The sequence below is a fragment of the Folsomia candida genome, unplaced genomic scaffold (assembly GCF_002217175.1).
Source record: "Folsomia candida strain VU population unplaced genomic scaffold, ASM221717v1 Fcan01_Sc037, whole genome shotgun sequence".
NCBI lineage: Eukaryota > Metazoa > Arthropoda > Collembola > Entomobryomorpha > Isotomidae > Folsomia > Folsomia candida.
In genome coordinates, this window is record NW_019091229.1 from 287,985 (window position 1) to 312,351 (window position 24,367).

At 36.8% G+C, this 24,367-nt stretch overlaps 2 protein-coding genes and 1 long non-coding RNA gene across 3 annotated transcripts; 2 read left to right on the plus strand and 1 right to left on the minus strand.

Moving 5' to 3' along the window:
* Positions 1–9,894: 9,894 nt before the first annotated feature.
* Positions 9,895–13,246, minus strand: LOC110861051 (eukaryotic initiation factor 4A-III). The gene is made up of 11 exons (XM_022110162.2): positions 13,135–13,246; positions 12,826–12,987; positions 12,460–12,662; positions 12,213–12,345; positions 11,690–11,823; positions 11,474–11,609; positions 10,845–10,942; positions 10,644–10,759; positions 10,452–10,559; positions 10,169–10,296; positions 9,895–10,100 (listed from the first exon to the last, which is right to left on the minus strand). The coding sequence occupies exons 2-11, from the start codon at positions 12,974–12,976 to the stop codon at positions 10,084–10,086; spliced, it is 1,224 nt and encodes a 407-aa protein (XP_021965854.1). The 5' UTR covers positions 12,977–12,987; positions 13,135–13,246; the 3' UTR covers positions 9,895–10,083.
* A 4,640-nt stretch (positions 13,247–17,886) lies between these two features.
* Positions 17,887–24,352, plus strand: LOC118439485. Its single transcript, XR_004837450.1, has 6 exons — positions 17,887–18,001; positions 22,570–22,693; positions 23,053–23,114; positions 23,180–23,287; positions 23,418–23,512; positions 24,218–24,352. It is a non-coding gene; the product is annotated as an uncharacterized LOC118439485 (long non-coding RNA).
* On the plus strand, positions 19,339–22,153 carry LOC118439484. Its single transcript, XM_035860810.1, has 2 exons — positions 19,339–20,927; positions 21,035–22,153. The coding sequence occupies exons 1-2, from the start codon at positions 20,315–20,317 to the stop codon at positions 22,048–22,050; spliced, it is 1,629 nt and encodes a 542-aa protein (XP_035716703.1). The 5' UTR covers positions 19,339–20,314; the 3' UTR covers positions 22,051–22,153.
* Positions 24,353–24,367: the final 15 nt, after the last annotated feature.

A 24,367-nucleotide genomic window follows, 5' to 3' on the forward strand; every position in this document is an offset into this window, starting at 1 on the left:
TCCAAGTATAATTCACAATTGCAAAATAGTATATTCTTTTCGTCGATTTTTGACACTTAAACACCTTAAACCCGAACAATTCAGCGTGTACACAGAGCAACTTGATACTCCTCACCCTTCTCACCAAGTACTTCTTGTCGTCCCTCCTGCTCAAGAGATCCTTCCACTTATCCACGACCCGCCTCCCATTCTCATGGATGTCCACGATCATGGGCAGCATGACAAGAATCACGCCCGGTAATAAAATAGCGAGCACTGCGCAGATTATGTAGATCATCGGCGGAAGAAGAGCATAAAGTTTGATGGTGACATAATTCAAAATGATGCACATTATCATTCCGATCGTCATAAAGAGACTAATTACCGCCCCGATTTCTACCGTTGCCATTAAGACGATTATCCTGAGGGCGGCATACCCACAAATATGTTGGTCTACATGGTACCGATTTCGCAACAAAATATTGTGACATCCGGTGTCCATAGATTCGATGCATTGCAGGGCCAAATGCGCGATAACCGTAAAAAGTATGACAGTCCAGGACAACGCTAGACAGACTTGGGCGCACGGGATGATCTGCAATAGTCTGGCAAGGAACCAAAGAATATCAGACAATTTAAAGTCTGGGTTACTGTTTGGTGGTACGACCAGTTTTGTAAAAAGTGTGGAATAATAACTCAAATAGTTCAGAATAATTGGGAATATATGTTTCTGGACGAGATATATCGGATCCAATTCGAAATAAATGAATATTACGACGGCGAAGTATTGGTATGCTTGAGCAACGTGTACAACAATGTGTAACAAGGGTCCGAGATGGTCAGTTGTCTCGCAAGGTTTTACGGGCGCGGCACCTACATAATTCGGTAGAAACTATTCGTTAATGTAAAGTAAGTAATTTTACGGGAACAAAATAAATTTAAGATGAAATGAATTTGGTGAAAGAATTTTTGGCTTTATGTGTACTTGCGAGTCACTGGTTAAGTATTCAATACATGGAATGCACGAAATATGAAGCTGATTTAAAAATGGATCACTTTCTTTACCTATAATTGACGATTGAACATTTTGTAACGCTTTTTTAGCAAGTTTTTATATACTTAACTACCTGCTTTTGTCAGATCTGAAGAAATTAGATTTTTCACCGCTTAAACTCATTTACATACGCACACCATCACCATCGTGCGAATATGCAGATAGTGCCGTATGCACTACTTATTGCAGAACAAATATCTCTGTGGGACGGAAAAAGACGTAGTTTGGCCTCATTTACATACGAGAGCGGGAGATTTTCCGCCCCAGAGAAATTATTTTTCAGCAATAGTCCACACGACCAGCGATATATGTACCTTCCCTTCTAACAAAGTAAACATGGCTCATCATGTGGCACTAGCCCATATTCCATTCTTTGTTTTGTAACAAACGTCTTTAGTTGGTGAACTGTTTAAATCCAGGTTAGACAAAAAAATTTCATTATACAATGCAATAGAATTAAATTAGAGAAACTGTGATTTTCAGCTTTATTCATATTTCGTGCACTTCACGTATTTACATAGTTTTCTGTAGTTCGTACAGTTTCGTGCATTTAATTTCATGCACACGAAACAAAACTCTGTAACAACTCACCTGATCGCAACTTTGGATCAAGTCGTATCAGACTGTTGGCAAAATGGACTAAATCTTTCCCACTAAATAGATACATGGCTTCTACAAACCATCCAGTTATCGCTAACAAAGTGATTGCTCCAGTCGTCAAGACAGGTAGCGAGTCGAGGTTAAGGAATCCAAATAATTGAAGCGTCAGGATAGCTCCGCAACAAAAGGTTACGATTGGTAGGAGAACCAGGGTAGCTATCAAGTACGGAATTAATTTTATCGAGATGGGGTGAAATTCTACTTGTTTATTGACGTGGTCCCACCCTACACGGTTGTATAAGGTGCGTTTGGATGAAAACTTGTCCAAGGCTGACCACATTCGTGGCGTTACACCCATTTTTGGAAGGACCGTTGTAAATAAAGCTATAAATAAATCTATGAAATAATTTCTTTAGTTTGGTTGCTTGGACACAAATGGCAAACAATTCTGCTATTTTTGACACTAACTTTTAAAATTTATGGACAATCTTAACAAATGGAGGAATGGGTGTTGTATACGTTCGATATATAAGCTAAATTCTGATTCGGCTTTCTACATACAACGGGAGGAAATTAAATTAGCTATCAAACCAGAATATTTTTCGGCCTTGTTTCGCAGATAAAATACTTTCAGATCGATGTAAATACGTAGATATGTACATAAAACTAGTATTCAAGAGAATTTTTATTTGAGCAAGTATTTCAATGCGTATCCTGTTTCTCGTAATTGATAATTAGATTATCATAAATAAACATGCAAACTATGAGATACATATGTACGATGCACAGATACATACGTGTAGATACATATACTCTTAAACAATGTTTTATGTATGTATAAATGTATATATCTTATTTTGAAAATGTAAAGAAATAATAAGTTTAAGTTTTCCAATCCAGATATTGTACCAGAAAATTTATGACGACATATATACACACAAAAAACCTCAACATAATGACCAATGAAAGCATGTGAGTTAATCTATGATGGTAGATTATTACATATTATAATATTTGTATTTGGAAACTTTCGAATCTTTTGGAATAACGATTGTACGGTGTGATGGGTGCAGATAGTATAACTATGTGGTTAATAGTAAAAACTTGCCGAGATAGTGTCAAATAATAATTTATGTAATACTTTATTTGGCATTTTCCTACAAATTTACCAATAAACTGCACAGCCGACTTCCATACGCATTTCTACCTCGTTACTCGTGGAAACAAAGATTTACTGTGTGCTTCCATAGTGACAATATGTACAAATTATGTAGATATTTATAAATGTTTTACGGTGAACATATGAAGGGTCATCCAATTCAATCAAACTAATAATTCCTTAGTGAAACTAATACAAGTTATAACAAAACGCATATGTATGTATCTAGCTACTCAATTGTAAGCCAAACTCTGTTTCTGCATTATTAACACACGACGTTTTAATCGATGGCGGCATTTTTCTTTACATGCAATTAGATTAAGTGCTTTTAGCCTCGCTATACCAGACACGAAAAGTTTGCCTAAAATGTTTTTGAATCTCATAATCCTCAAAATACAAAACTTTTGAAGTTTTGCAATCGAAATTTTGAAATACATTGTTTCAACAAGAAATACAAGGGTAGTACAGACCGCTACTTGAAAGAACATTATGAATATTTCTGAAATATTTCCCAGTAGGATTAATGCTTCTGGCCCAGTATTTTTCGCACGGTCCCGTTTCCTCAACTCTTCCGCCATCCCTTTATACCAAATCCACATCTTTACAATCCCAGAATGGTGCAGTGTTCTCATTCTAATCGGAATTCTGGGATCCACAACATTCTCAACCCTCCAACCCATCGGGACTAATCCGATTGGTTCCAACCCAATACTGTATTCCGGGCCAGGTCGATACTTCTCTAATAGCGCCTTTGCCTCTTCTAACTTATCAAACCACCCGAGATACGCCATCTTTTCTGCTGCACAAGAAAACCTACTAGAATTGTTAACAATTTGGTCAGGATATAGCCACCAAATGTTGGTCTCCGCCCTGATCCGCATGTGATTATAATGCACCCCAAAATTATAGAAACGTTTATAAATCTGATCAGAAATTAGGGTGTGTAACGTTTCAATTGAAGATCGAGCCCTCGTATGGGCTGCATGCCAACCAATACTGCGTAGTTCGAAACCTTCGCCATCTTTGTAAGTAATAATTGTGTCCACAAAGGTAAACCCATTTTCGATAAGTTGACTAAAATTTGTATAAGGTAGGACACGAAGGGGATTAATTGTATTTTGCACGTTGTCTCCGCGGATTAATGTCGTAATTATGACCGACATTAGAATCCAGGGGCCGCACACGAAGTAGATGTACGGTTCCCGACTCGAATTCCCAGCGATAGATGAGCCCTGTTCGAGCAAAATGTTATATCCGGTGCTTAATATTTCAAATTTTGACACCTTAGCTTTCGACGTGAACAGAATGAATATGCCGAGAAATACTGAAGTCCCTATTACAAAAGCCCACAAAATCAATGGAAAAACATGGACCAAATGCTCCAGCGATGTTTGAGGCTTGCGTCGCTTCGAACAACTCAAAAAACTGTAAGGGCGTATATTTGTTACCAGTTCTACCCAAGATTCAGCAACCATGTTAATCGTGGGCAATTTAATGGTGGGAATGGCACATTGATTGAGCAAGAGGGTGCCATTATGTGCAGTATGCAATTCATTTTGCACGTAATGTCGCCAATCGTGCAATCTAAATTCCGTCGATCCATTACTTCCCAGCAACAAATTCAACAAGATACCATCAATATTAACGTTGTCCTTCATTATTTCTGAGAATGGGATATTTCTATACTTGAAAGATGTATAGCTTAATATACGCCAAGGGGTTTTGTCACTGATAACGTTAAATTTATGGGCTACCTGACCTATCCCGATTTCTTCCAATTCATCAATACCAACATCCTGGCAGACTTGATAGCACCCGTGGCAGTACCTACAACAGAACTGAAAATTTGTAATTAAGTTATCATTTACAAAGACAAGAAGCATGTTAAGCCCAGTGTTTTCATCCAAGAGAGTAATCATTTCAGTAGTCCAAGTATTTATGGTTCCGCCAGGTCTTTGCAGTAAAATATGATAACCTGTCCGATAATAGCGTCTGAATCGATAACCTGAAGAAAACTGTTCTTCGTATATGTCCGGAGGTATAACGCCTGCCAGGTCTCCGGGTGGTGGAAAGATGTAGAATCGTGTCAAGCATTTCCAGCCACGTTGTTGGTGAACATTTCTTCTTAGCGGGATCTTATTGGCGTTATATTCGTCAAAGGCGGGTTCGCAAAAGGGGAATGTTAAATTGCTCAAGTGATCAATTGGGTAAATTTTGTAGCGTAGTTTTGGTCTGTCACTCATGGCTTCGAAAAATTGACAATAATATGCAAAGTGGTATCGAGTCGTCCAAATAGGGGTTGAAAGGGTGGAAGGAATATTTATATCTTTGTAGTTGATGATGTTTATGACACAGCCGGAAAAAATGTTGATGTATTTGGCTAAATTATAGATCTCCATGATTCCCAAGGTTAAGCTATATGTAAATTGTGAAGAGTTGTATTTATGTACATATGTGTCTTTATAGGCGTTGTTGCTTTAGCAGAATTGAGATTATGTACAAGAACAATATGCTGAATGTGAGGTTTTATGTTGGCCGGAGTATGTAAAATGTTGGCTTGCAATTAAAAAGAGTGTTGTTTATTGTGATAGTATTTGTCAGAGTGATTTTTTATTGAAAATTTTTAAGTAATTGGAAATGAATATAATTCTGTTAGGTAAATACATATGTATGTATATTTTATCTTCAGGCCATTAAACTAATGACCTGAATTGTTTTAAAAGTCAAAACCGTGCAAGAAGTTTTAGCGAATAAATTAATTTGCTTTGAATATATGTATATGTATATATAATATACATATTATACGTACATATCATGCCGATCATATACAACTTTATGTACATGTGTATGCCACGAAAAGAGTAAAACCATATAATGTAAAGTAATACTATTCTAACACCTATCTACAATTATAATCGAAATCAAGTCCCCACCGAGGCACGACCTAGAGTAGCACTGAGTTTCCCAGGAATTTAAAAGCTTGCCTAACTATTAGGAATCTTGACCGATTTATTACAATAATAATTCGTAATAAATAAAATCGTTCCAAAGTAGTCATGTTTTAAAAGGCATTTTATTTATTATTATGGCAAAAAGTATATCAGTAAGAAAATATTTTATGAAGTATCTAATATATACCGAAACAGGACGAATTTTTGTTGTAAAAATGACGTAATTCTCGACCATCATGATGAGACTCCAGATGTCTTTAGACCAAATCGGCAACTGCAAGAAATTATTACGGACAGTCTTTAGACCAAATCGGCAACTGCAAGAAATTATTACGGACACATGTAAATAATGGATTAATTGATTGATTTACAATGAAGCACTCAATTTCTAGGTTATTCCGCTTCAAGTCTTGCACCTAACTATACATACATCCAATATTAAAATAATCCCGAATGGTGTTCATGTATGACTTTACCAAATTGTACTATGTATTTATAAGTGACATCAGGTATGCAAATTTAGAAAACTTTTACCATTAACTTCTCAGCTGGAAGATGGACTTTATTCAGATGAATTTTGTTGTTACCCATCGCCAATAAAATCCACATTGGTTGCTTGATATTTTTAAAATATCTCACTAGTCAGAACACCCTGGAAAAATTCCTCATGATCAGAATTTCCCTACGTGTGGTCAAGTATTAAAGAATCTTTAATAAAAATAAGAATAACTAAAAAGGTCAAATACTTAATTCAATTTGAAAATGATCAAGAAAGTCGAACCATCGAATTCTTCAATTTAATATTTAATCTAAATACCAAATAATGGATATGTTGGATATGATTTTGGTATACAATTCGAACTTTTTGTTGCACGTACACACCACCCGTTGTCCCTACTCCATAATCTACTGGTATATGTACATATAACGCATAGTAGGTCTTTAAAGGTGAAATTAGTATATATCATATATATACATAGACTTGCAAAACCTCGCAGATTTAATTTTAGCAAGTTTGTTACATAGATAATATTATTAAAATTAAATTAAAAAATAAGCAAAGTGAATTATTCTTGTGATATCTTCTATAAATTTGAGACTGGTAGTTTTACTTCTCACTTTCGCCCTCCCGAGGTCACGAATGTAAATGAGTTGACAAAGTAGTAGGAAGACTCATCCGGTAGAAGTAGGCGTATTAAAGTAGGCGTAGTAGTATTAAAAACAAATACTCCCCTACCTCTCCACAAACGCATAAAATTTTTTTTTTCATGTCGACATCCAATTTTGGAAAAAATTGAGTTCGTTTTGAATTTGAGCGCTATACAGTCATGTCGAAATTTCGACATGTCGATGTCGTTCCATGACGACATGGCTCAATTTCACCTGCGACGTACTTTTTAGGACCAGCTGAAGCTAGATATTAAATTTTATCGCTCTACGTCATATTTGATTTCGCCCGTTTTGGACAATTTCGCCAAGATTTTTTTCAATGTTCCCGGCCTTATATCTTGGAAAGGGGCAGATATGGAAACTCAGTTGTTTTTGGATTGAGAAGATCTACCTGGGGATCACAATTTGCAATGCTTTCTGGAGTTCTTTACTTACCCCTCTCAGAGAACCGCGCCCCCAAAGTAGGCCTTTTTTGCCTTTCGCCAAAGTTTTACCCTTAATAACTTTTTGGTTTATGGACCGATTTGGTTGAAATTTTTACTGAAAGTGTATAATCGCTTGGGCTACAAATTTCGTTTGGGCGATTGGCTATAAACCCACAAGGAAAGAACCTCACCCAAAGTGGGTGTGGCTCGTCGAATTTTTTATGAACACATCTTAGGCCACCTAGGGCTCAGAATATGCAAAAATATTACGAGAAAAGTGCTCGGGGACTGTTTTCCTCAAATCTGGCCATTTTGGACAATGTTACGTAACCTTGCAGATTTACATAAATATACGCCGCACAATCGCATAATGGGTCGTTAGTTTTCTCAAACTTCGTCAGGTGTAACTTCCCAAAGAAAATTATAGTTCGTCCGATATGCCGAGTCCGTCAGCAATCAACGCGTTGAACGTGTACGCCTCCATATTCCAGAAATATGGGAAACTTCCTGTCTTCTGGGACGTGAGAAGCAAGTGGATCGTATATAGCGTAAATTTTAGGGAATTACGTTTTTGGTATTGCACCATGTTTTTCCAACTTTTAACAACTTTAAGTATTCTGTTCGTTTGTTTGAGAGAGATCTTTGTAAAAGACACGAACATTCATCAGGGAATTTTACTGTTTCAAATATTCTTGGGACTAATGAGCAGCGTGGTTGGGTTTGGAGGCGGGCTGATGATCATGATAAAGGGACCGGAAGGGGTGGCAGTTTGGGATAATAGTATGATCGTGGAGGCTGAAATTAAAAAAAGGTTAGACTGAATTCCTTGTAAAAGTAACTTGCATCTTTTAAATAGGTCATACTTATGATTCAATGGAAAATGAAACCACGTCTCAAAAATTAAAAAGTATAATATGTTTCTGGAAGGTATGCGTTTCATTGTTCATTCTTGCGCGTCTGAAGTACCGATTCTCGACTAACAATGGAGTGCATGTTTTCACCCGACTCAACTCCACACTTGAAACCCGTCTAGAGAGTCGAGTCGATTGGACTCACTATTAGCAATACGTTTTTGGAAATTAGAATTTGAGACATTGCACATTCTGTCCAAACTTAACATGTTTTTAAGATGCTTGGAATGTTACATACATCTTTCTTTTCACTTATTATGATATATTGATTATTTTTCTCTACAGGATCCACACTACCATCTGAGACACTCTTGTCCGAATATGTCACTCGGTTCGGTGTACTCTGCATGCGATTTTTCCCCATTACTTTCGTCATATTGGGGATTTTTTCTATCCTCCGGTTCAAGATGGACCCATTCTTCTACGTGTTTCAAGCGATCATACCAAACCGTATTTTTCAAAACAATTCAATCATGATTTCGATCCTTCGCTGTTTTCTTTCAATTATTCCATTGTTTGAGTTCTTTCAAGTCGTATCACTTCTGCTTGCAGGGGGAAATTGTGCCGTAGATTTCTTCCTCACCTTCATCGGAGCACAAAAACAGGGTAACCTTTCGGTACTGATGGCACTACGAATTCACGATATGGCGCACATCGTGTTGGCATCCGGTCAAACTATTTTTGACATCGCAATTACCGAGCTGCTAGGGCTGACCATGGTCACTGGAATTATCACGTGGTACCTAACAATTACTGCGTATGACCTGATTCCCATGGCGATCTATTGGGTCGTGCCCTTCATCGCGGTTAGTATTGTGGGAGTGGTGCAGGTTCTTTTAGTTCCGTTAACCGAGGTGAAGGAGGCGTCGAGTGTGGCGATTGAGAAAATGAAGATTTCACTCGAAAATATTGCTAATTTCTGTACTGGGAAAGAGTTCAGTCTTAGAAAGTTTTGGAGAATGAGGATGACAGCTATGAGACCGCCGACGTTGTATGCTGGAATGTTTGATCACAGATTCCTCCAGTTGGATAGGAGCACAAAGGTGTCATTTATTGAGAATATGGTATCTTTTATCATTTCGGCGCTTTTGGCGAAAAGGAATTAAAATGGGTACAAAGGCTTAGACGAATGCAGAGTAAGGGGGTCGAAAAAGCGTTAATTTTGTGGTATGTAATTTATGGACGGTCCCTAATCAGAGAAAATTTGGCAGGCATATTTATGCTTACCCCGTTTCAGGATATTTTCCATATTCTTTTTAAAGTGTCTGGACTTTGTGCTGTAATTGGGGACCTATTATGGGTCGAATGTATATTTACAATAAATATTATAAAAGAGAGTTGGAATCTTGCATCATAATATTAAATAGATAAGAGTGCAGTATGCAGTTTTGTAATTATTGGAGATATGTATGTTTCCATGAAAAGCTTATCACAAGGGCGGCACGTAAAGGATGTAAAAAATTTTCGGAATACTTAACACCACCTCATCTATAAGCTTAACAATTTAGTAACAATTAATGCCAACACGGAAAAGATAAAACTAATTTTGATCTCTATAAATATTTAATTTGAACTTGTGCGTGAATTCGAATGTTTCGATTTGGTTGACGATCTTCATTTGTTTAACAGAAACTACGAATTCCTGGATAATTAGTTTGCATTTATTTTACCAACTACAATAGTACTTAATTAGGGCAATAACTTTTACTAAAAAATGGTAAATTGATACATTATTATTACTAAGCAATATTTTCAGTAAGAAAAAATTTATTACGTCGATTTTCTGTCCTAAAGAATGATGTGATTCTCGACCATGATGTCATTGATGACGATTTTAGACCAAATCTGCAACTGAAATAAATTATAATGTACACTAGGCAAACTAAGAACTTGAAAAATATGAAATCTTGCAAATTTACTGTTCGCTGGCATCTCATCACTCTTGGTGGAATAGTGCTGCTCAATATCTCGCAAGATCTGAATTTCAGCCTCCTTTACAAAACTGATCGAGACACCTTTCCCATCCAAACGACCAGACCGACAAATCCTGATAAAATTTTGAAAAAAAGATCCGAATGAATGATTTAAGTTATTCTTCTCAGAAAAATAATTCACGCAGTCATTGGTAACTCGTAAAATCGGCAAGTTTTTACGAATTTTATCGTGTCACCAAGGATTTCGTGAATTGCTTAAGAGGTTTACCGGTGAGCATATAATTCCGGACTGTTTGGAAGATCGTAGTTTATACCCAGTGAAACTTGCTTAACGTCATTCCCACTCGCCCAAGCCTCACTCGTAATTAGTACTCGGCTAGAAATGTACATATGGAAATTGACATTAAAACTTTGTGCATAAAATGATGCAAATTATTCAAATAAACCTAAATACGCTTACGTTGCTTGATTTCTAAAATTCTTCATAACAGCATCCCGCTCCTTTTGTGGCATTTCCTCGTGAATTAAAGAAACGGTGAAATTCCGTTCACGCATTTTCTCCGCCAACCAATTAACCTGTATTTGTGAGGAAAATAAATTGATTTTGTGTTGTAATTACATCATTATTCTGATGAAAAAGTGTACCTTAGCCTTAGTTTACCTTAGCCTTGGTGTTACAGAAGATAACGGCTTGCGAAATCGGGAGGGTACCGTACACGTCGCACAAGGTGTCCAATTTCCATTCTTCGTGATCCACAGCTAGAAATATTTAAAAATTCACAACTAAGGTCGCTTAATTAACGTGGCATTGTATCACGTGTTTTTTGTTTGAATTGTTGTGTCTCAACTTTCCCTTCCTCCATGTATTCAAATGGCGATTTTGAAAAATTTTCACCGCCTTTCGTTTTTAACAATATGAAGATTTGAATGCACCTAAAAATCGGTAATTTTTAGGCTTACATAGTTAGGAGATAAAAATTTTGATTTTTTTCTTCAACAAGAAGATAAATATAAAATAGATGAAAAATAATCAATAAAATTTAAATATTTCCTCATTGAAGAAAAAAATCAAAATCTCCTAACTATGTAAGCCTAAAAATTACCGATTTTTAGGTGCATTAATATCTTCATATTGTTAAAAACGAAAGGCGGTGAACATTTTTCAAAATCGCCATTTGAATACATGGAGGAAGGGAAAGTTGAGACACAACAATTCAAACAAAAAAACCCGCATCAGCCAGCATGCTATTCCGCCTTAATGGGACGGTGTTTACAAAATTTTTTACCAACCCACAAAGAAATGCTTCACTCCGCGTAATGCCGAAGCCAAATTGTCCCGTTTGTCAAGGATTCGGACGGGATCAGACATCCATCTTCTGGCCATTTCCAAGATTTCATGCGGCATCGTAGTAGAGAAAAGGATGATCTGGAAGAAAATTGTATTCAATTAGTTACCCATGAATGACTTAATGTACTAATTGCTTCAAGCTTATACAAAATATATACCTGCGTTGAACGATGAAGGCTTCTGTAGATGTCATAAATCAGGTTTTTGAACCCTTTATTCAGCAGTTCTTCGGCTTCGTCAAACACAAGCATTTTAATAGCCTTTGTTCGCAGGCATTCTCGTCTAATCATATCTAGGGCAATAATTATTGCTTGAATTATTGCATACATTTATGTATATCGCTCGACATTTAAATATGTTTTATCATTATAGGTGCCAGCAGTGGCCGCGGAGCGGAAGTCGTAAAGAGAGTTAGGGGGCCGTCCATAAATTACGTAACGAGATTTTCTAGACCCCTCCCCCTCCCCTTTAACATATTTAACATATGTAGGCACGATATCATTGGAGCCTTAGACCCCCTCTCTCGTTATGTAATTTATGGGCGGTCCCTAGGGACATTAACATTGTAGGATAGGAGAGAGCGGCGTTTATATAACACTGGCAGATGAGGGGGATATCGAATAACGAGGGATATTGTCCCTCTGACCCGCAGCCACTGGATGACAGTTTATACTATCGTACCAAAAACTCTGCCTGGGGTTCCAGATACCACGTGTTGTCCATAATCTACTTTTCGCATATCTTCTCCAAGATTGGTTCCCCCAATGCTCCTATGACACTGTATGTTCAAGTAATCGCCCAATGCCAGAATAACCTGAACAAGTATCATATCGACATAATATAAACAAGGCTTGGAAAAAATTGAATCTTAAAAATTACAACAATTTTGTTATATTTTTCAAGCACGGCTAAAACTGCATTGCATCACCTTTTGAATTTGAATAGCCCTTTCTGATGTTGGAGATAAGATCAAGAACTGAGTTTCCCTCTTTGTAGAGTCCACAGATTGCAAAATTCCAATAGATAAGGCCGTAGTTTTGCCAGTTCCAGGCTCCCTTTGAACAAGCACGTCTCGACCTTGGATAATCGGTTTTATTGCGAGTTGTTGGATCGCTGAAGGTTTCTTGAACCCTGGGAAATATGGAGTTAGGATTTTATGGGTGGCACTAAATTAGTGTGGTATGATAAATGCACACTAAATGATACAGATATGTACAATTGACGCAGTGCTTGGTAACCTTGCAAAATCCGTTGGTCTAGTTAAATTAAGTAATTTGTCTTCTTTCAGACTTACCTTGAGCGGAAATTCCCCTCAGCAAGTCCTCCTTGAGCCCCATTGACTCAAACGTTTGAACATTACAACCAGTTACGAGGTTGACCTGGGTCAAATCCTCGTCCTCCTCCGGAATTCGGCGTTTTGACGTGGAGGCAGATGCAGCAGCCATTTTACAATAACCTTTAATACACAAATTACATTTAATCGTTAAAAATCTTGACTTAAATTCCCAAATAAAAAAATATAGATAGGGAAATAAATATCAGATAACGACCAATCTTGCGTATTTACATATGTGCAGTCTACGGGATAGTCGGGATTTCTTACCGCAAGATACGTTGAAATATTATTTAAAGAAACAGTTTTTGTTTTTATTTTGTACTTTGCTGTTCGCAAATTTGCAATGCACGGGAAATTCGGCACGTGTAGGAAATTAACTCCACTCCACCACTGAATCACCCATACTCAAAAAGTGCGCTTTTTCCATGAAACGCACGTGTATTCATTTTATTCTAGCTTTCCATGAAGTTGAAGCATTGTAGTTTGTAGTTCACTTGTAAATATTTTACATTTTTTGTATTTTCAAAGTTTTCGAAAATTTCCTGATTTATATTTAAAAAACGGAGAAAGTTCAAAACGTTGAGTTTTGTTTGTATAAAATAAAGTGTTTTACAAAATAACGTCAGCACACAATGTCCGTCTCAACGTCATCTAATTTGGTTTGTATGTTAATATGATATGATATTGATATCATACATATGCGCCTATCTGGATTCCAGAGGTGAACGCCGACCATTGTTCGGTGACGGTGGCACCAATTTTGGAATTTATTTCGGCGGCGTCGGCCGCGCGGCCGCCGGCGCCCCACTGTTGTAGGAATAGGAAATCAGATTTATTGGCGGCCGCAGCGCGAACAATCGGTGGCGTTGACCTCTGATGGGATCACGAATATGTATAAAAAATAATGAAAATCCGAGCAAAATTAGGATTTAGGACAAGGTTTTAGTTTTCCCTTGGGGGCACCTTTAAATGTCGGAGTGTGGTGCGAATAAATGGGGGTGAATTTCTCAAAGGGTTCTACCACACATGAAAAAGTCATCAATATCGGATAATCAGATATTGATGTATTCAAAGAATCAGATGTTATTTTCATGATGTATCACGACTATTCAGGCATACGGACAAAGGTTATGTTTCACTTGTGCATTAGTGTCTAATCATTCTTCAATATTTCTCCAATCTTTTGACGTCAATGTTCAGAACAATGTAAATAGAAATTGGCTTAATTAAATGTGAAGTTTAAATGAAGTATGGTACGCTACCTACTCTGAATATAGAAAGAAAGCTGGAAGATTCATGCAAATTAGGATAGATATTTGGGAGGAGTTTTTTACATACGTACATGCACCGCCCCCTTAGAAATTCCCCGAAATCCAAACTTTCATTATCTAGAAATATCTCATAAGATTTAATTTGGCTTTCACTAAACAATCAGCAACGTCATATTTACCATGAAATTTATCCAATGATTATTCAATATAAATTGATTGGTCATGTCCATACATGGGTTGCGTGGATAATCCTTATGATCTATGTAACTGACTCGAGTATTTAATTTCAATTTTATATCTTATGTGTGTAAATAGTTATAAAAATAATTAAACTAAAATGTCAGGAACTTATTTTGTAAAGTCTAATTGCCTCGTCGATTTTAATAAAGCAAGTAATATAAATATTTGTAATAGGGGCTTACATACATATATTCGTTTTATAAGATACCACATTTAGTGTATGTATGTAATGCATGAAGTAAAAAAATACAGACACGTGTATCGATTCGACTTTCATTTCCTGACAGATTTTCTTTTAATTGGATTATGCGAAAGTTTTAGTGGGAAATGGTTAGCTTGATTTGTCAGTATTTCGACGACTACCTGCATTTTAATTTTGTCAAACGCAAGTACCCATATGTACGTAGGTGTTTTATTATTAATTTTCAAAAGGTATGTTCCGCACTGTTTCTGACCAAAATTGTGATGAAATAACAAACTTCAAATACATTTATGAGGCTGTGATTTTTTTCAGTTCTTAAGGTTAACGTCAACACTAGCAATAAATCGGCAAACTTTACCTCGACGGAAAAAATGCTAGATTTGCAAATTAAATATCGTAGTGTGATTTAATTTTTAATGCTGGATAGGCAATACGTGTCGCAGATTTATGGTTGAATGCTTAAAATGTACAATGAAAACTGCCCAACACGAAACACAAATTCAATTGGGTCAATAATTTTTAATTATGGCGAAACGAGGTCTCGGGCAAAAAGTCGCAAGGACGCTCAAAATCCGCTTCTTCCACAGAAAGGCTCCGGAAACTAGAGGAACCAATAATGAGAGATCCGCGATTGAAACTGTCCTATATAGCAGATGAGATGGGTGTTCCAAAACCAGCAATTTGTTCCATGTTAACTGAAGACTTAGGTATGAAAATGGTTTCCGTCCCTTGGGTACCAAAATTGCTTTCGGCATCTCACAAACAGGATCGAGTCGACTTTTGCAATGCAAATTTTAACCTATTAAATGAAAACTGGAACCTGCTAAATATTTTATTGGCTGCATATGGTACTTGGGTTTACTATTATGACCCGGTGACCAAATAATAATTCCCTCATTGGAAGCACGAGGGGTTGCCACCGCCCGTGAATTGAAAAGTGCAAAAATCTGACAAAAAAATTGATGATGACCATTTACAAGGATACCAAAGGTCCCCTCCTTATAAAATTTATTGCTGGAAATACTGCAATAAATGGGGCCGTGTATGCAGGAACCCCGAAGGAGCTGCGTCCTCCGGTTGAAAAGAAACGTGGGGTCAAAATAAAGAGTTGGCCTTTTTTTAGACGACAACGTTCGGGCCACTCCCCGTCATCTGGGACGTGGCGAGGGAAAAATTCGTGTACCGTAATTTTAGGGAGCTGCGTTTATGGTATTGCACCATGTTTTTCCAGGTGGTGGCAGCGTCTAGTTTCCTCTTCGTTTGTGTGAGGAGCTTTTCGTAAAGGGGAGTGTTTGATTACCGTTTCATAAAGTTGGACAGGAATACGAAAGTTTTGTTTATTGAGAATATGGTTTCGTTGATAATTTCGGCGCTGTTGGCGAACGGGGAATAATTTTGAAAAAGTTGATGGGTAAACTATTAATAATAATTAGGGTAGATATATACAATGAAATAGTGTTTCTTCGCGCTCTAGCGATTTTCGAGTTTGATGGCTTAAAACTTGCGTAGTATTTAGTGGATCAAAAATCCGTAATAAAATAGGGGTGGCTCGCCAGCAGTTTTCGAGATCTGGCCAAAATGAGCCAATGTTTTGCTAATTTTGACCAAATCTTTTCTTTAGTATGACTCGAAATAATTTATAAATTTCTTTTGGACTAGAATTTGACTGCTGCTTCTATTTTGGCCCCCAAAGTTTCCTATATGTTGAGTTTTGCAAAATAATTACATATTCCGTATTATTAAGATAGATACATATATACAATGAGATCGTGTTTTTCGGCCTCTTACGATTATTTTCGAGTTTGATGGCTAAAAATTTGCGTAATATTGAGTAGATCAATAATGGGTAATAAAATTGGGGGCGCGCATCCTGTATATACCTAGTCAGGTACGAAGTTCTTTGATAAACGTTTTTTACTGCAGAAAAATAACGGGTAAGAATTTTTAATTACAATTTTCCATATGGATGCATAATATACCTGAGTATAATATAAAAATACTAAGTTTCCAAATTTCCTCTCCTGGAGTGCTCGGATTACGCACACTTTCCTGTGGAAACTTATCCCAAGCTTTGCGTAAATTTAACAAGGAAAATTAAAGAATTTGCACTAAGCAAAAATCATACATACCCCTGGCAAATAGAAAACGTCGAAGATCTCATCCCCCTAAGTCTTTGATGGTTTGGATTTGAATTAATCTCCTGGAAAAAGCGAAACCCCATTTTTCTCTTGAAAGGGTTACAGCGCAAGCCAAGAATTACATTACCAAAGTTGCAAAACTTACTGTAAAACCTTTGAACTCCGGCCTATTGAAAAATAGAAACTGAATTTCTTAGAAGGTAACGGCTCAGCCATATTGTGCAAAAATTGTCCAAAATTGACTATGATCTCATTTCATCGATTTTATTTGGTCACAAAAATTCCATTGGTAATAGCAGACCTTAATCGTCTGGATTATGACTTGGGGCTTAAAATTGAGACCATGGCCTGCTCTAAAACTTCCACTGGTGCAGAATTTCTCAAATTTTGTTTCTCAACGCTTGTGACCATTTTCCGGTAGAAACCGCGCGTGCTCCAAGCGACCGGCCGTCCATCAGATTTATCAAGCGTGTGTACTCCAAAAGAGGAAATTTGGAAACTTAGTATTTTTATATTATACACAGGTATATTATGCATCCATATGGGAAGTTTTAATTAAAAATTCTTTCCCGTTATGTTTCTGCAGGAAAAAACGTTTATCAAAGAACTTCCTACCTGACTAGGTATATATATATATAGTCACTGCATCGCAGAAAATCACTCCACGCGTACCCATACTTTTGCACTGGTCGTATGTACATATGTATTATAGGTCACAAAACAAGTTTCTTTCATTTAAGGAATTAAGGAAGCATCACTTTAACGATAATTACCGATTACGTACGTGAAGCGATGCATATGCATGTGTAATTGAAATGGTATTATCTATTGCGAAATCGGACGACAATATTGCATCCGAATACATACCGTATCTGATATCGGATAATGAATAACACGCAGACCTCTTCGTTATTGACAACTGGGATTGGATTGATTTACATATATACATACCATTAGATTTGAAACATTTGTAACGGTTTATGTATGTACCCGACTATGGAGTAATTTAGGTTTCAATAACGTACTTAAATTTCTAGTATCAGGACCCGTTTGTCTGCCATTCATAAAGTTGATTTGCATGATTGTAATCGTGTCAAAAGTACCTCAATCTATGTACTGTATAGCTTATTTGTGATAATGAGAAGAAAAATATTTAGTTGGTTAGGAACGCTTACTGAGATTGGTTAGTTTTCTTTAAAAATTAAGGATTTTTCTAAAATTTTATAATTTGCAACGAGAAAGTCAAGTTTGTACTGTGTACTAAACGAGGATTACTTAACATGGTAAACATTTACACACATGGACAAAATATTATCTTGATCTATATGTAAATTTGGAAGTACTTACATATGCGTAAGTACTCTCCTTTCACAGGCACATTGTCAGAAATCTGATATAGTCACGCAGGTATTGATTTCTCGGTATTAAAGTTGCTACCGCTTGGTATTAAAATTATCCCGGACTGTACAAAACTTTAATGCCGAATTATAATCTATATGTATAGCAGAATATGACACAATAACCAGAGGAAATCACAAATGTCCAAATTTCTACGGCCTTCCCAAAATCCATAAACAAGGAGCTCCACTACGCCCAATAGTTGATTTCAGAAATTCACCCCTTTATAATTTATCGTTCTTCCTCAACAAGATTCTCAAGTCAATCACAGGTCAATTTCCCACATCCCTTAGAAATTCGTACAGTTTCGCGAAGGATATTAAAGGATTTCATGTCCCAAAAAATTACAAACTCGTATCCTTCGACGTGGTATCCCTGTTCACCAAAGTACCCCTACAAGAAACCCTTAACTACATCAAAACTCGGCTATCAGAATCCCAAGCTTGGCAAACGTACACCAGTCTCACAAAAGAGGACCTTATCAAACTAATATCACTATGCATGAAATCAAACTATTTCTCGTGGAACTCGCGTTTCTACAAATTATCAGACGGAACACCAATGGGCAGCCCATTATCCCCAATTTTTGCGGAGTTTTTCCTTCAATCTCTAGAAAAAGAAATAATTATCAACAACCCAAACATCGAATTTTTCAAGAGATACGTAGACGACTGCTTAGCATGCATCCACAAGGACTACATAGACCAACTTTTGAGTATCATGAACTCATATCATCCTTCCATTCAATTCACCGTCGAGGAAGAAGATAATAACCAGATACCATTTTTAGATGTACTCCTAATCAAAGACGACAATGGCGCTATCCACAGAAATATATACAGGAAACCAACACATACCGGCCGTTATTTGAATTATGAATCTTACCACCATTACTCTCATAAATTATCAGTAATAGACGCTTTAGTTTTTAGAGCTCTCGTCATTTGTGACCAAGAATTCCTAGATCAAGAGTTGGACCACATCATGATGACTCTGATAAAAAACAACTATCCGAAGTCTTTAATCAAGATGCGTATTGAAAAAATGAGAATGAAAATTGCAAATTCCAATCAAAATTCAGACAACCCTAATAATGACAAAAAGCCACGGATGATTCTGCCGTATATGGGTCCAATTACATACAGACTGACCCATTACTTACGACGAACACTTAATTGCGAATTTGGCTATATTCCCGGAAGAAAACTGAAGAATATGTTATGCAACCACAAAGAGAAAACTCAGACAGATGAAGTTGGTGTCTACAAAATTACATGCTCTTGTACTAGCACCTACATTGGTGAGACATCTCGTCCATTCAAAACACGAATAAAGGAGCACATCAAGGACACCGAAAAACGAAAAGAAAACTCAGCAGTTGCAACACACAAGATAGAATTTCCACAACATGATATCAATTTTAACTCAGCAAGTTTAATTTTTCATGAACCAAGATATTTTCATAGAAAATTCATGGAGGCTCTGTACATACAAAGAACCCCCAACTAGGGCATGCAATACCGGTATTCCAGTCCCGGTATTCACCGGTATTACCGAATACCGGTATTCCAATGTTCAATACCGGTATTCACATACAAATTCATACATTTGAGGCCATCTGGTATACATTCCCTACATTCAAGCTCAAATTCATATTCCGACTCGTCATATGTTCCCTTGCATTGCATTATTTACCCTCGCTATATTTGCACTTTTTTGTTTATTAATTAAGTTAATTCTTCATAATTAATAAACATGGCAGTAGTTGCCGCTGCAACAAACGAAGAACTTGACAAGAGTTCAAAAACTGTTCCAAAATATTTTCAAGTTCCTCAGCAAGGTTTAAACAAGGATTCGATTTGGAATTATTTCTTAAAAGAGGTTGCAGATGGGAAAACAGCCAAATGCATGGACACAAGTTGTCAAAAAGTTTTGAAAACTGCTGGAGGATCGACATCCGGCTTAAACACCCATTTGAGAAGCATACATCATATCGATCTTTTAAAAAAAGATTTGAATCCTTCTGAGCTTGGCGGTAATATCTTTGTACATAAATATATTTTCAACCATCGACACTTAATTTAAATATAAGTAATTTGAAGCATTTTTTTATAATTTTAGTTAAGGCAAAAAGTGTTAAGCCGATTTCGGATTTCTTTGAGAAGAAAACAAAATCTCTCGAAGAAACTCTAGCAAGAATGACAGCAAAGGACGGAATTCCATTTTCGGTGTTTTCGACATCAACAGATTTACGCCGGGCTCTCAAATCCGACGGTTTCACAGATTTACCAAAATCAGCTCACACCATCAAAAAAATCGTCATTGGTTACTCGCAGAAGATAAAATCAACAGAAAATGAACACGTGCTGGACCTCAAACGCATTGGGCGAAAATTTAGCGTAACATTTGACGAATGGAGTTCGATTAAGAACAGGCGTTACATGAATGTAATTCTACATGGTAAACCCCAAGAATTTTGGAATCTGGGCCTTATTCGCATTCACGGATCTTTGCCAGCTGAAAAGTGCTTGGAAATGGTTGCGAATAAATTGAGGCTGCTGAATCTTTCCCTGGAAAATGATATTGTTTGTATCATTACCGATGGCAGCTCTGTAATGACGAAGATTGGAAGATTGTCTCCGACGTATCAGCAATTATGTTTCGCACATGGCATTCAACTTGGCGTCCTTGATGTTCTGTACAAGAAAATCAACCAAACTCCTGAAGCTGATGAAAGCGAGAACGAAAATCTTGACAACTTAGCACCTTGCGAGGACGATTCTTGTTGTGATTCTGACTCAGACTCTGAAGGTGAGAATCAATTAGTGCATAAATGAGCTTTTACTGACTAGTATATTGTTAGCTGAAAGTTAATGTACGTGTTCTTATGTATAATGCAAAAAATGTATGTTTCTTAGAAATCGATGAAGACGAGGACGAGGATCTAGTCATCAGTCACACGTTACGACCGGTCATTGACAAAGTTAGAACAATTGTCAGAATGTTTCGCCGCTCTCCTTTAAAAAATGAAATTCTACAAACTTATATAAAACAAGAATTTGGCAAAGAACTGTCCCTCATATTAGATTGTAAAACAAGATGGAATAGTTTAGTTGCAATGCTGGAACGATTTTACACTGTGCAAGCGTCAATTAAAAAAGCTTTGGTGGACGTGAGATCTGACGCTCATCTTAAAGATTGGGAGCTTGCAAGAATTTCGGACATTGTTGATGCGCTAAAACCGATAGAAGCCACGATTGAAGCCCTGTGCAGGCGGGACGCGAATTTGCTGACGGCTGATACAGCTTTAAACTTCATGATTCAAAAGCTAGACATGCAACAATCTGGACTGGCACTGGAATTGGGTGTTGCTCTTCGTACAAGAATTGAAGAAAGAAGAACGGAACTATCTGGATTATTCAAATATTTACATACTGGGCAGTATATAAATAGTGAACAAGATGAGATATTCTCAATTCCGAAGCCTACAAAAATATGTTCACTTATAAGAAACATAATATGTCGGTTACGTGGAATGAATGATGATGCATCGGAACTGCAGGAAGGTGAAACTAATATTATAGAAAAACCTGGTCCATCACAGGTTAAAAAGTTTAAGTCAGACCTCACGACGGAGTTGAACAAGGCAATTTCAGCAGCGTTGTCATCAAGCCCTTTACACAAAGTTCAACCGGAAAAATCATTGACCACGACAATTAAGAAGGAAATGAAACTCTTCGAAGACGGAGGTAAAAGAGGATTTCATTTAGAGTTAGCATACGAATTTTTAATTGGGATTGTTCCGACCAGCGTTGAATCTGAGAGGGCGTTTTCGTCGAGTGGATATTTATGCAATAAATTAAGGAGTAGTATGAGAGACGACACATTAGATCACCTATGTTTTTTAAGATCACATTTCCAAAAAATTGATTGAGTTATGATTAATAGGATTAAAAACTAAAATATATACATATTTAGCGTGTAATGTCAGGAATATATGAATAAATTCATGTAATGACTTGCAGATTGCAAAACAATTTCTTTTGATTCATTTTAATGAGATAATATTTCGCGATTTATGTCGGTAATACCGGTATTACCGACGTCCCCAATACCGAAAATACCGAATACCGGTTTTGAGAAACAGTCCCGGTATTGCATGCTCTACCCCCAACACAATGAACAAGGACTCCGGCATGGAGATTAACCCAATTTGGTCGTCGCTATTGGTTCCACTTATCAAGCAACCATAAATTATTTAAATTTTAAATTTCAAGTCTGTGGGAATAATAATAATCGATTTGTAATATTTTCCGTCCTGAAGGCGATCACAATTCGAGATCGAAAGCTTGACACCATTTAGAAAACAATAAAGTTTTTCTCATTTGTACATCCACAATGTCCGTAAATAATAATTCTCCCGATGTTTGTCGTGTTTCTTTCCCTGTTTTAGTCACTTCTACCAGTGGTATTCGCAATTTTGGTTTCAAGCTGTTTGGCAGCTACACGTTACACGAGAGAAATTTTACTAGAGACGGATTCAAGATCCATGAGACGATTGTCAGATCCATTACGAGGTGAAAATCTTTATATTTTGCAGAGTTGTTTAATTAATTACCGTGATGAAGTACACGCTTACTCAAATTAAACGATAATCATTATTTATTAATTTGTGAATAATTTCAAAGGGTAATCATTAATCTTTATTTGCTGAACGTTCTAAATTGTTATTCAATAAGTAATAAAAAAGATTAGTCACTAGTCAAAAATCGAGATTCTTACGTTAGCTAACCTTTCAGGCAGTCAGTAGTAATAAAAACTTTGAGAATCATATCCTCAATAATTCACTGAACATTTAGAAAGTTTGATGTTATTCTCACCAGTGGATAGAGAATTTAGTCAAACTATGTGCCACACTAATTGATATTTCCTGCAGATTCTGACCGGGACGAAGAAGCTGTTACATTTCCCCAGCATCCAACCTCGACGAACAATTTGGTAATCAAAACTCAAAAACAAATTGATTTCAACATGCATTTAAAAGATTCTGTTTTTTTTCTTAGCAAAATGCCCATGTTTCGCCAAGCTTGACCCCTAGATTAAAAACCTCTGTCTACAAAACGAAAATCGCGGCAGTATAATAACATGCCGTTTATAATTTATGGCGGGTGGTGAGTACTTAAATTAATACTACTTAAATGTTCAGATAATACGGGACAGCAAATTGTTTTCCGTTACGTATTAAGTTTTACCAGATTTTGACAGGCCTTAAAATTTCGTTATTTCATCCATGTCTCATAGTTACCCACCCCAAATTAATTTTGGTCAGCGTTCCATCTGGGCAAATTTCTGCCACGGACATGTACCTTGCGTCGGATCATTGTCAGGAACTAAACGTAAGTAGAATATGCGAGTGCAATTTCATGGGCGCCGTTTCATAAACTATGTAATGCAAAAATCACGATTTTCGGACCCCACCCTCTCCTCCATTTAACATGTGTGATTGGAGCCTTAGACCAGTGTGTGCAGAGCAAAAAGGCAGGCAGTGCCTTTTTGCCTGCCTCTTTGCCTTTTTGCCCCACAAAAATCTGTGCCTTTTTGCCGTTTTGCCCTTTTGCTAATTTGGGGCGAGATGAGACGAGAGTCCCGTGATAAAATTAAAGTGAAAGTTATTCATTGCGTTTTTAATACTTTTAGCAAATATGAACTCTAGTGTCAAAATTTGATTAATTAAGCTGATGGAGATGTAGAAACAACGCTGAAGATATTTGGGGAAAAGTATTCAACTAATTTGAAGTATTGATGAAAGTCAGAACCCTCCAATACAATTTTAAAAACATATTGCAGATTCTGCAATTTCTTTAATACCTTATAAACGACAATAAATCGGGTTCAATCGTCAAAAATCGAGCAAAAAGGCAAAAAGGCAAAAGGGCATTGAAAAAGGCAAAAAGGCATGCAGAAAAAGCAAAAAGGCTGCCTTTTTGCACACACTGCTTTAGACCAACCTCCCCCTCTCGCGTTGCATAATTTATGAACTGAGCTCGTGATTTGATGTATAACGTAATTCATTCATTTAATTCATTTAATGGCTTATGCAGCACAACCAGTTCCAATTCCGGCGAAACCTGGCAATTTGTTAGGCAATGTCTTCAATAATCATTGACGACCAATAATTATATTTAAAAGCCTAAAATATAAAATATATATTTAAATACTTATTTAAAAAAAACAAAACATGCATACATATA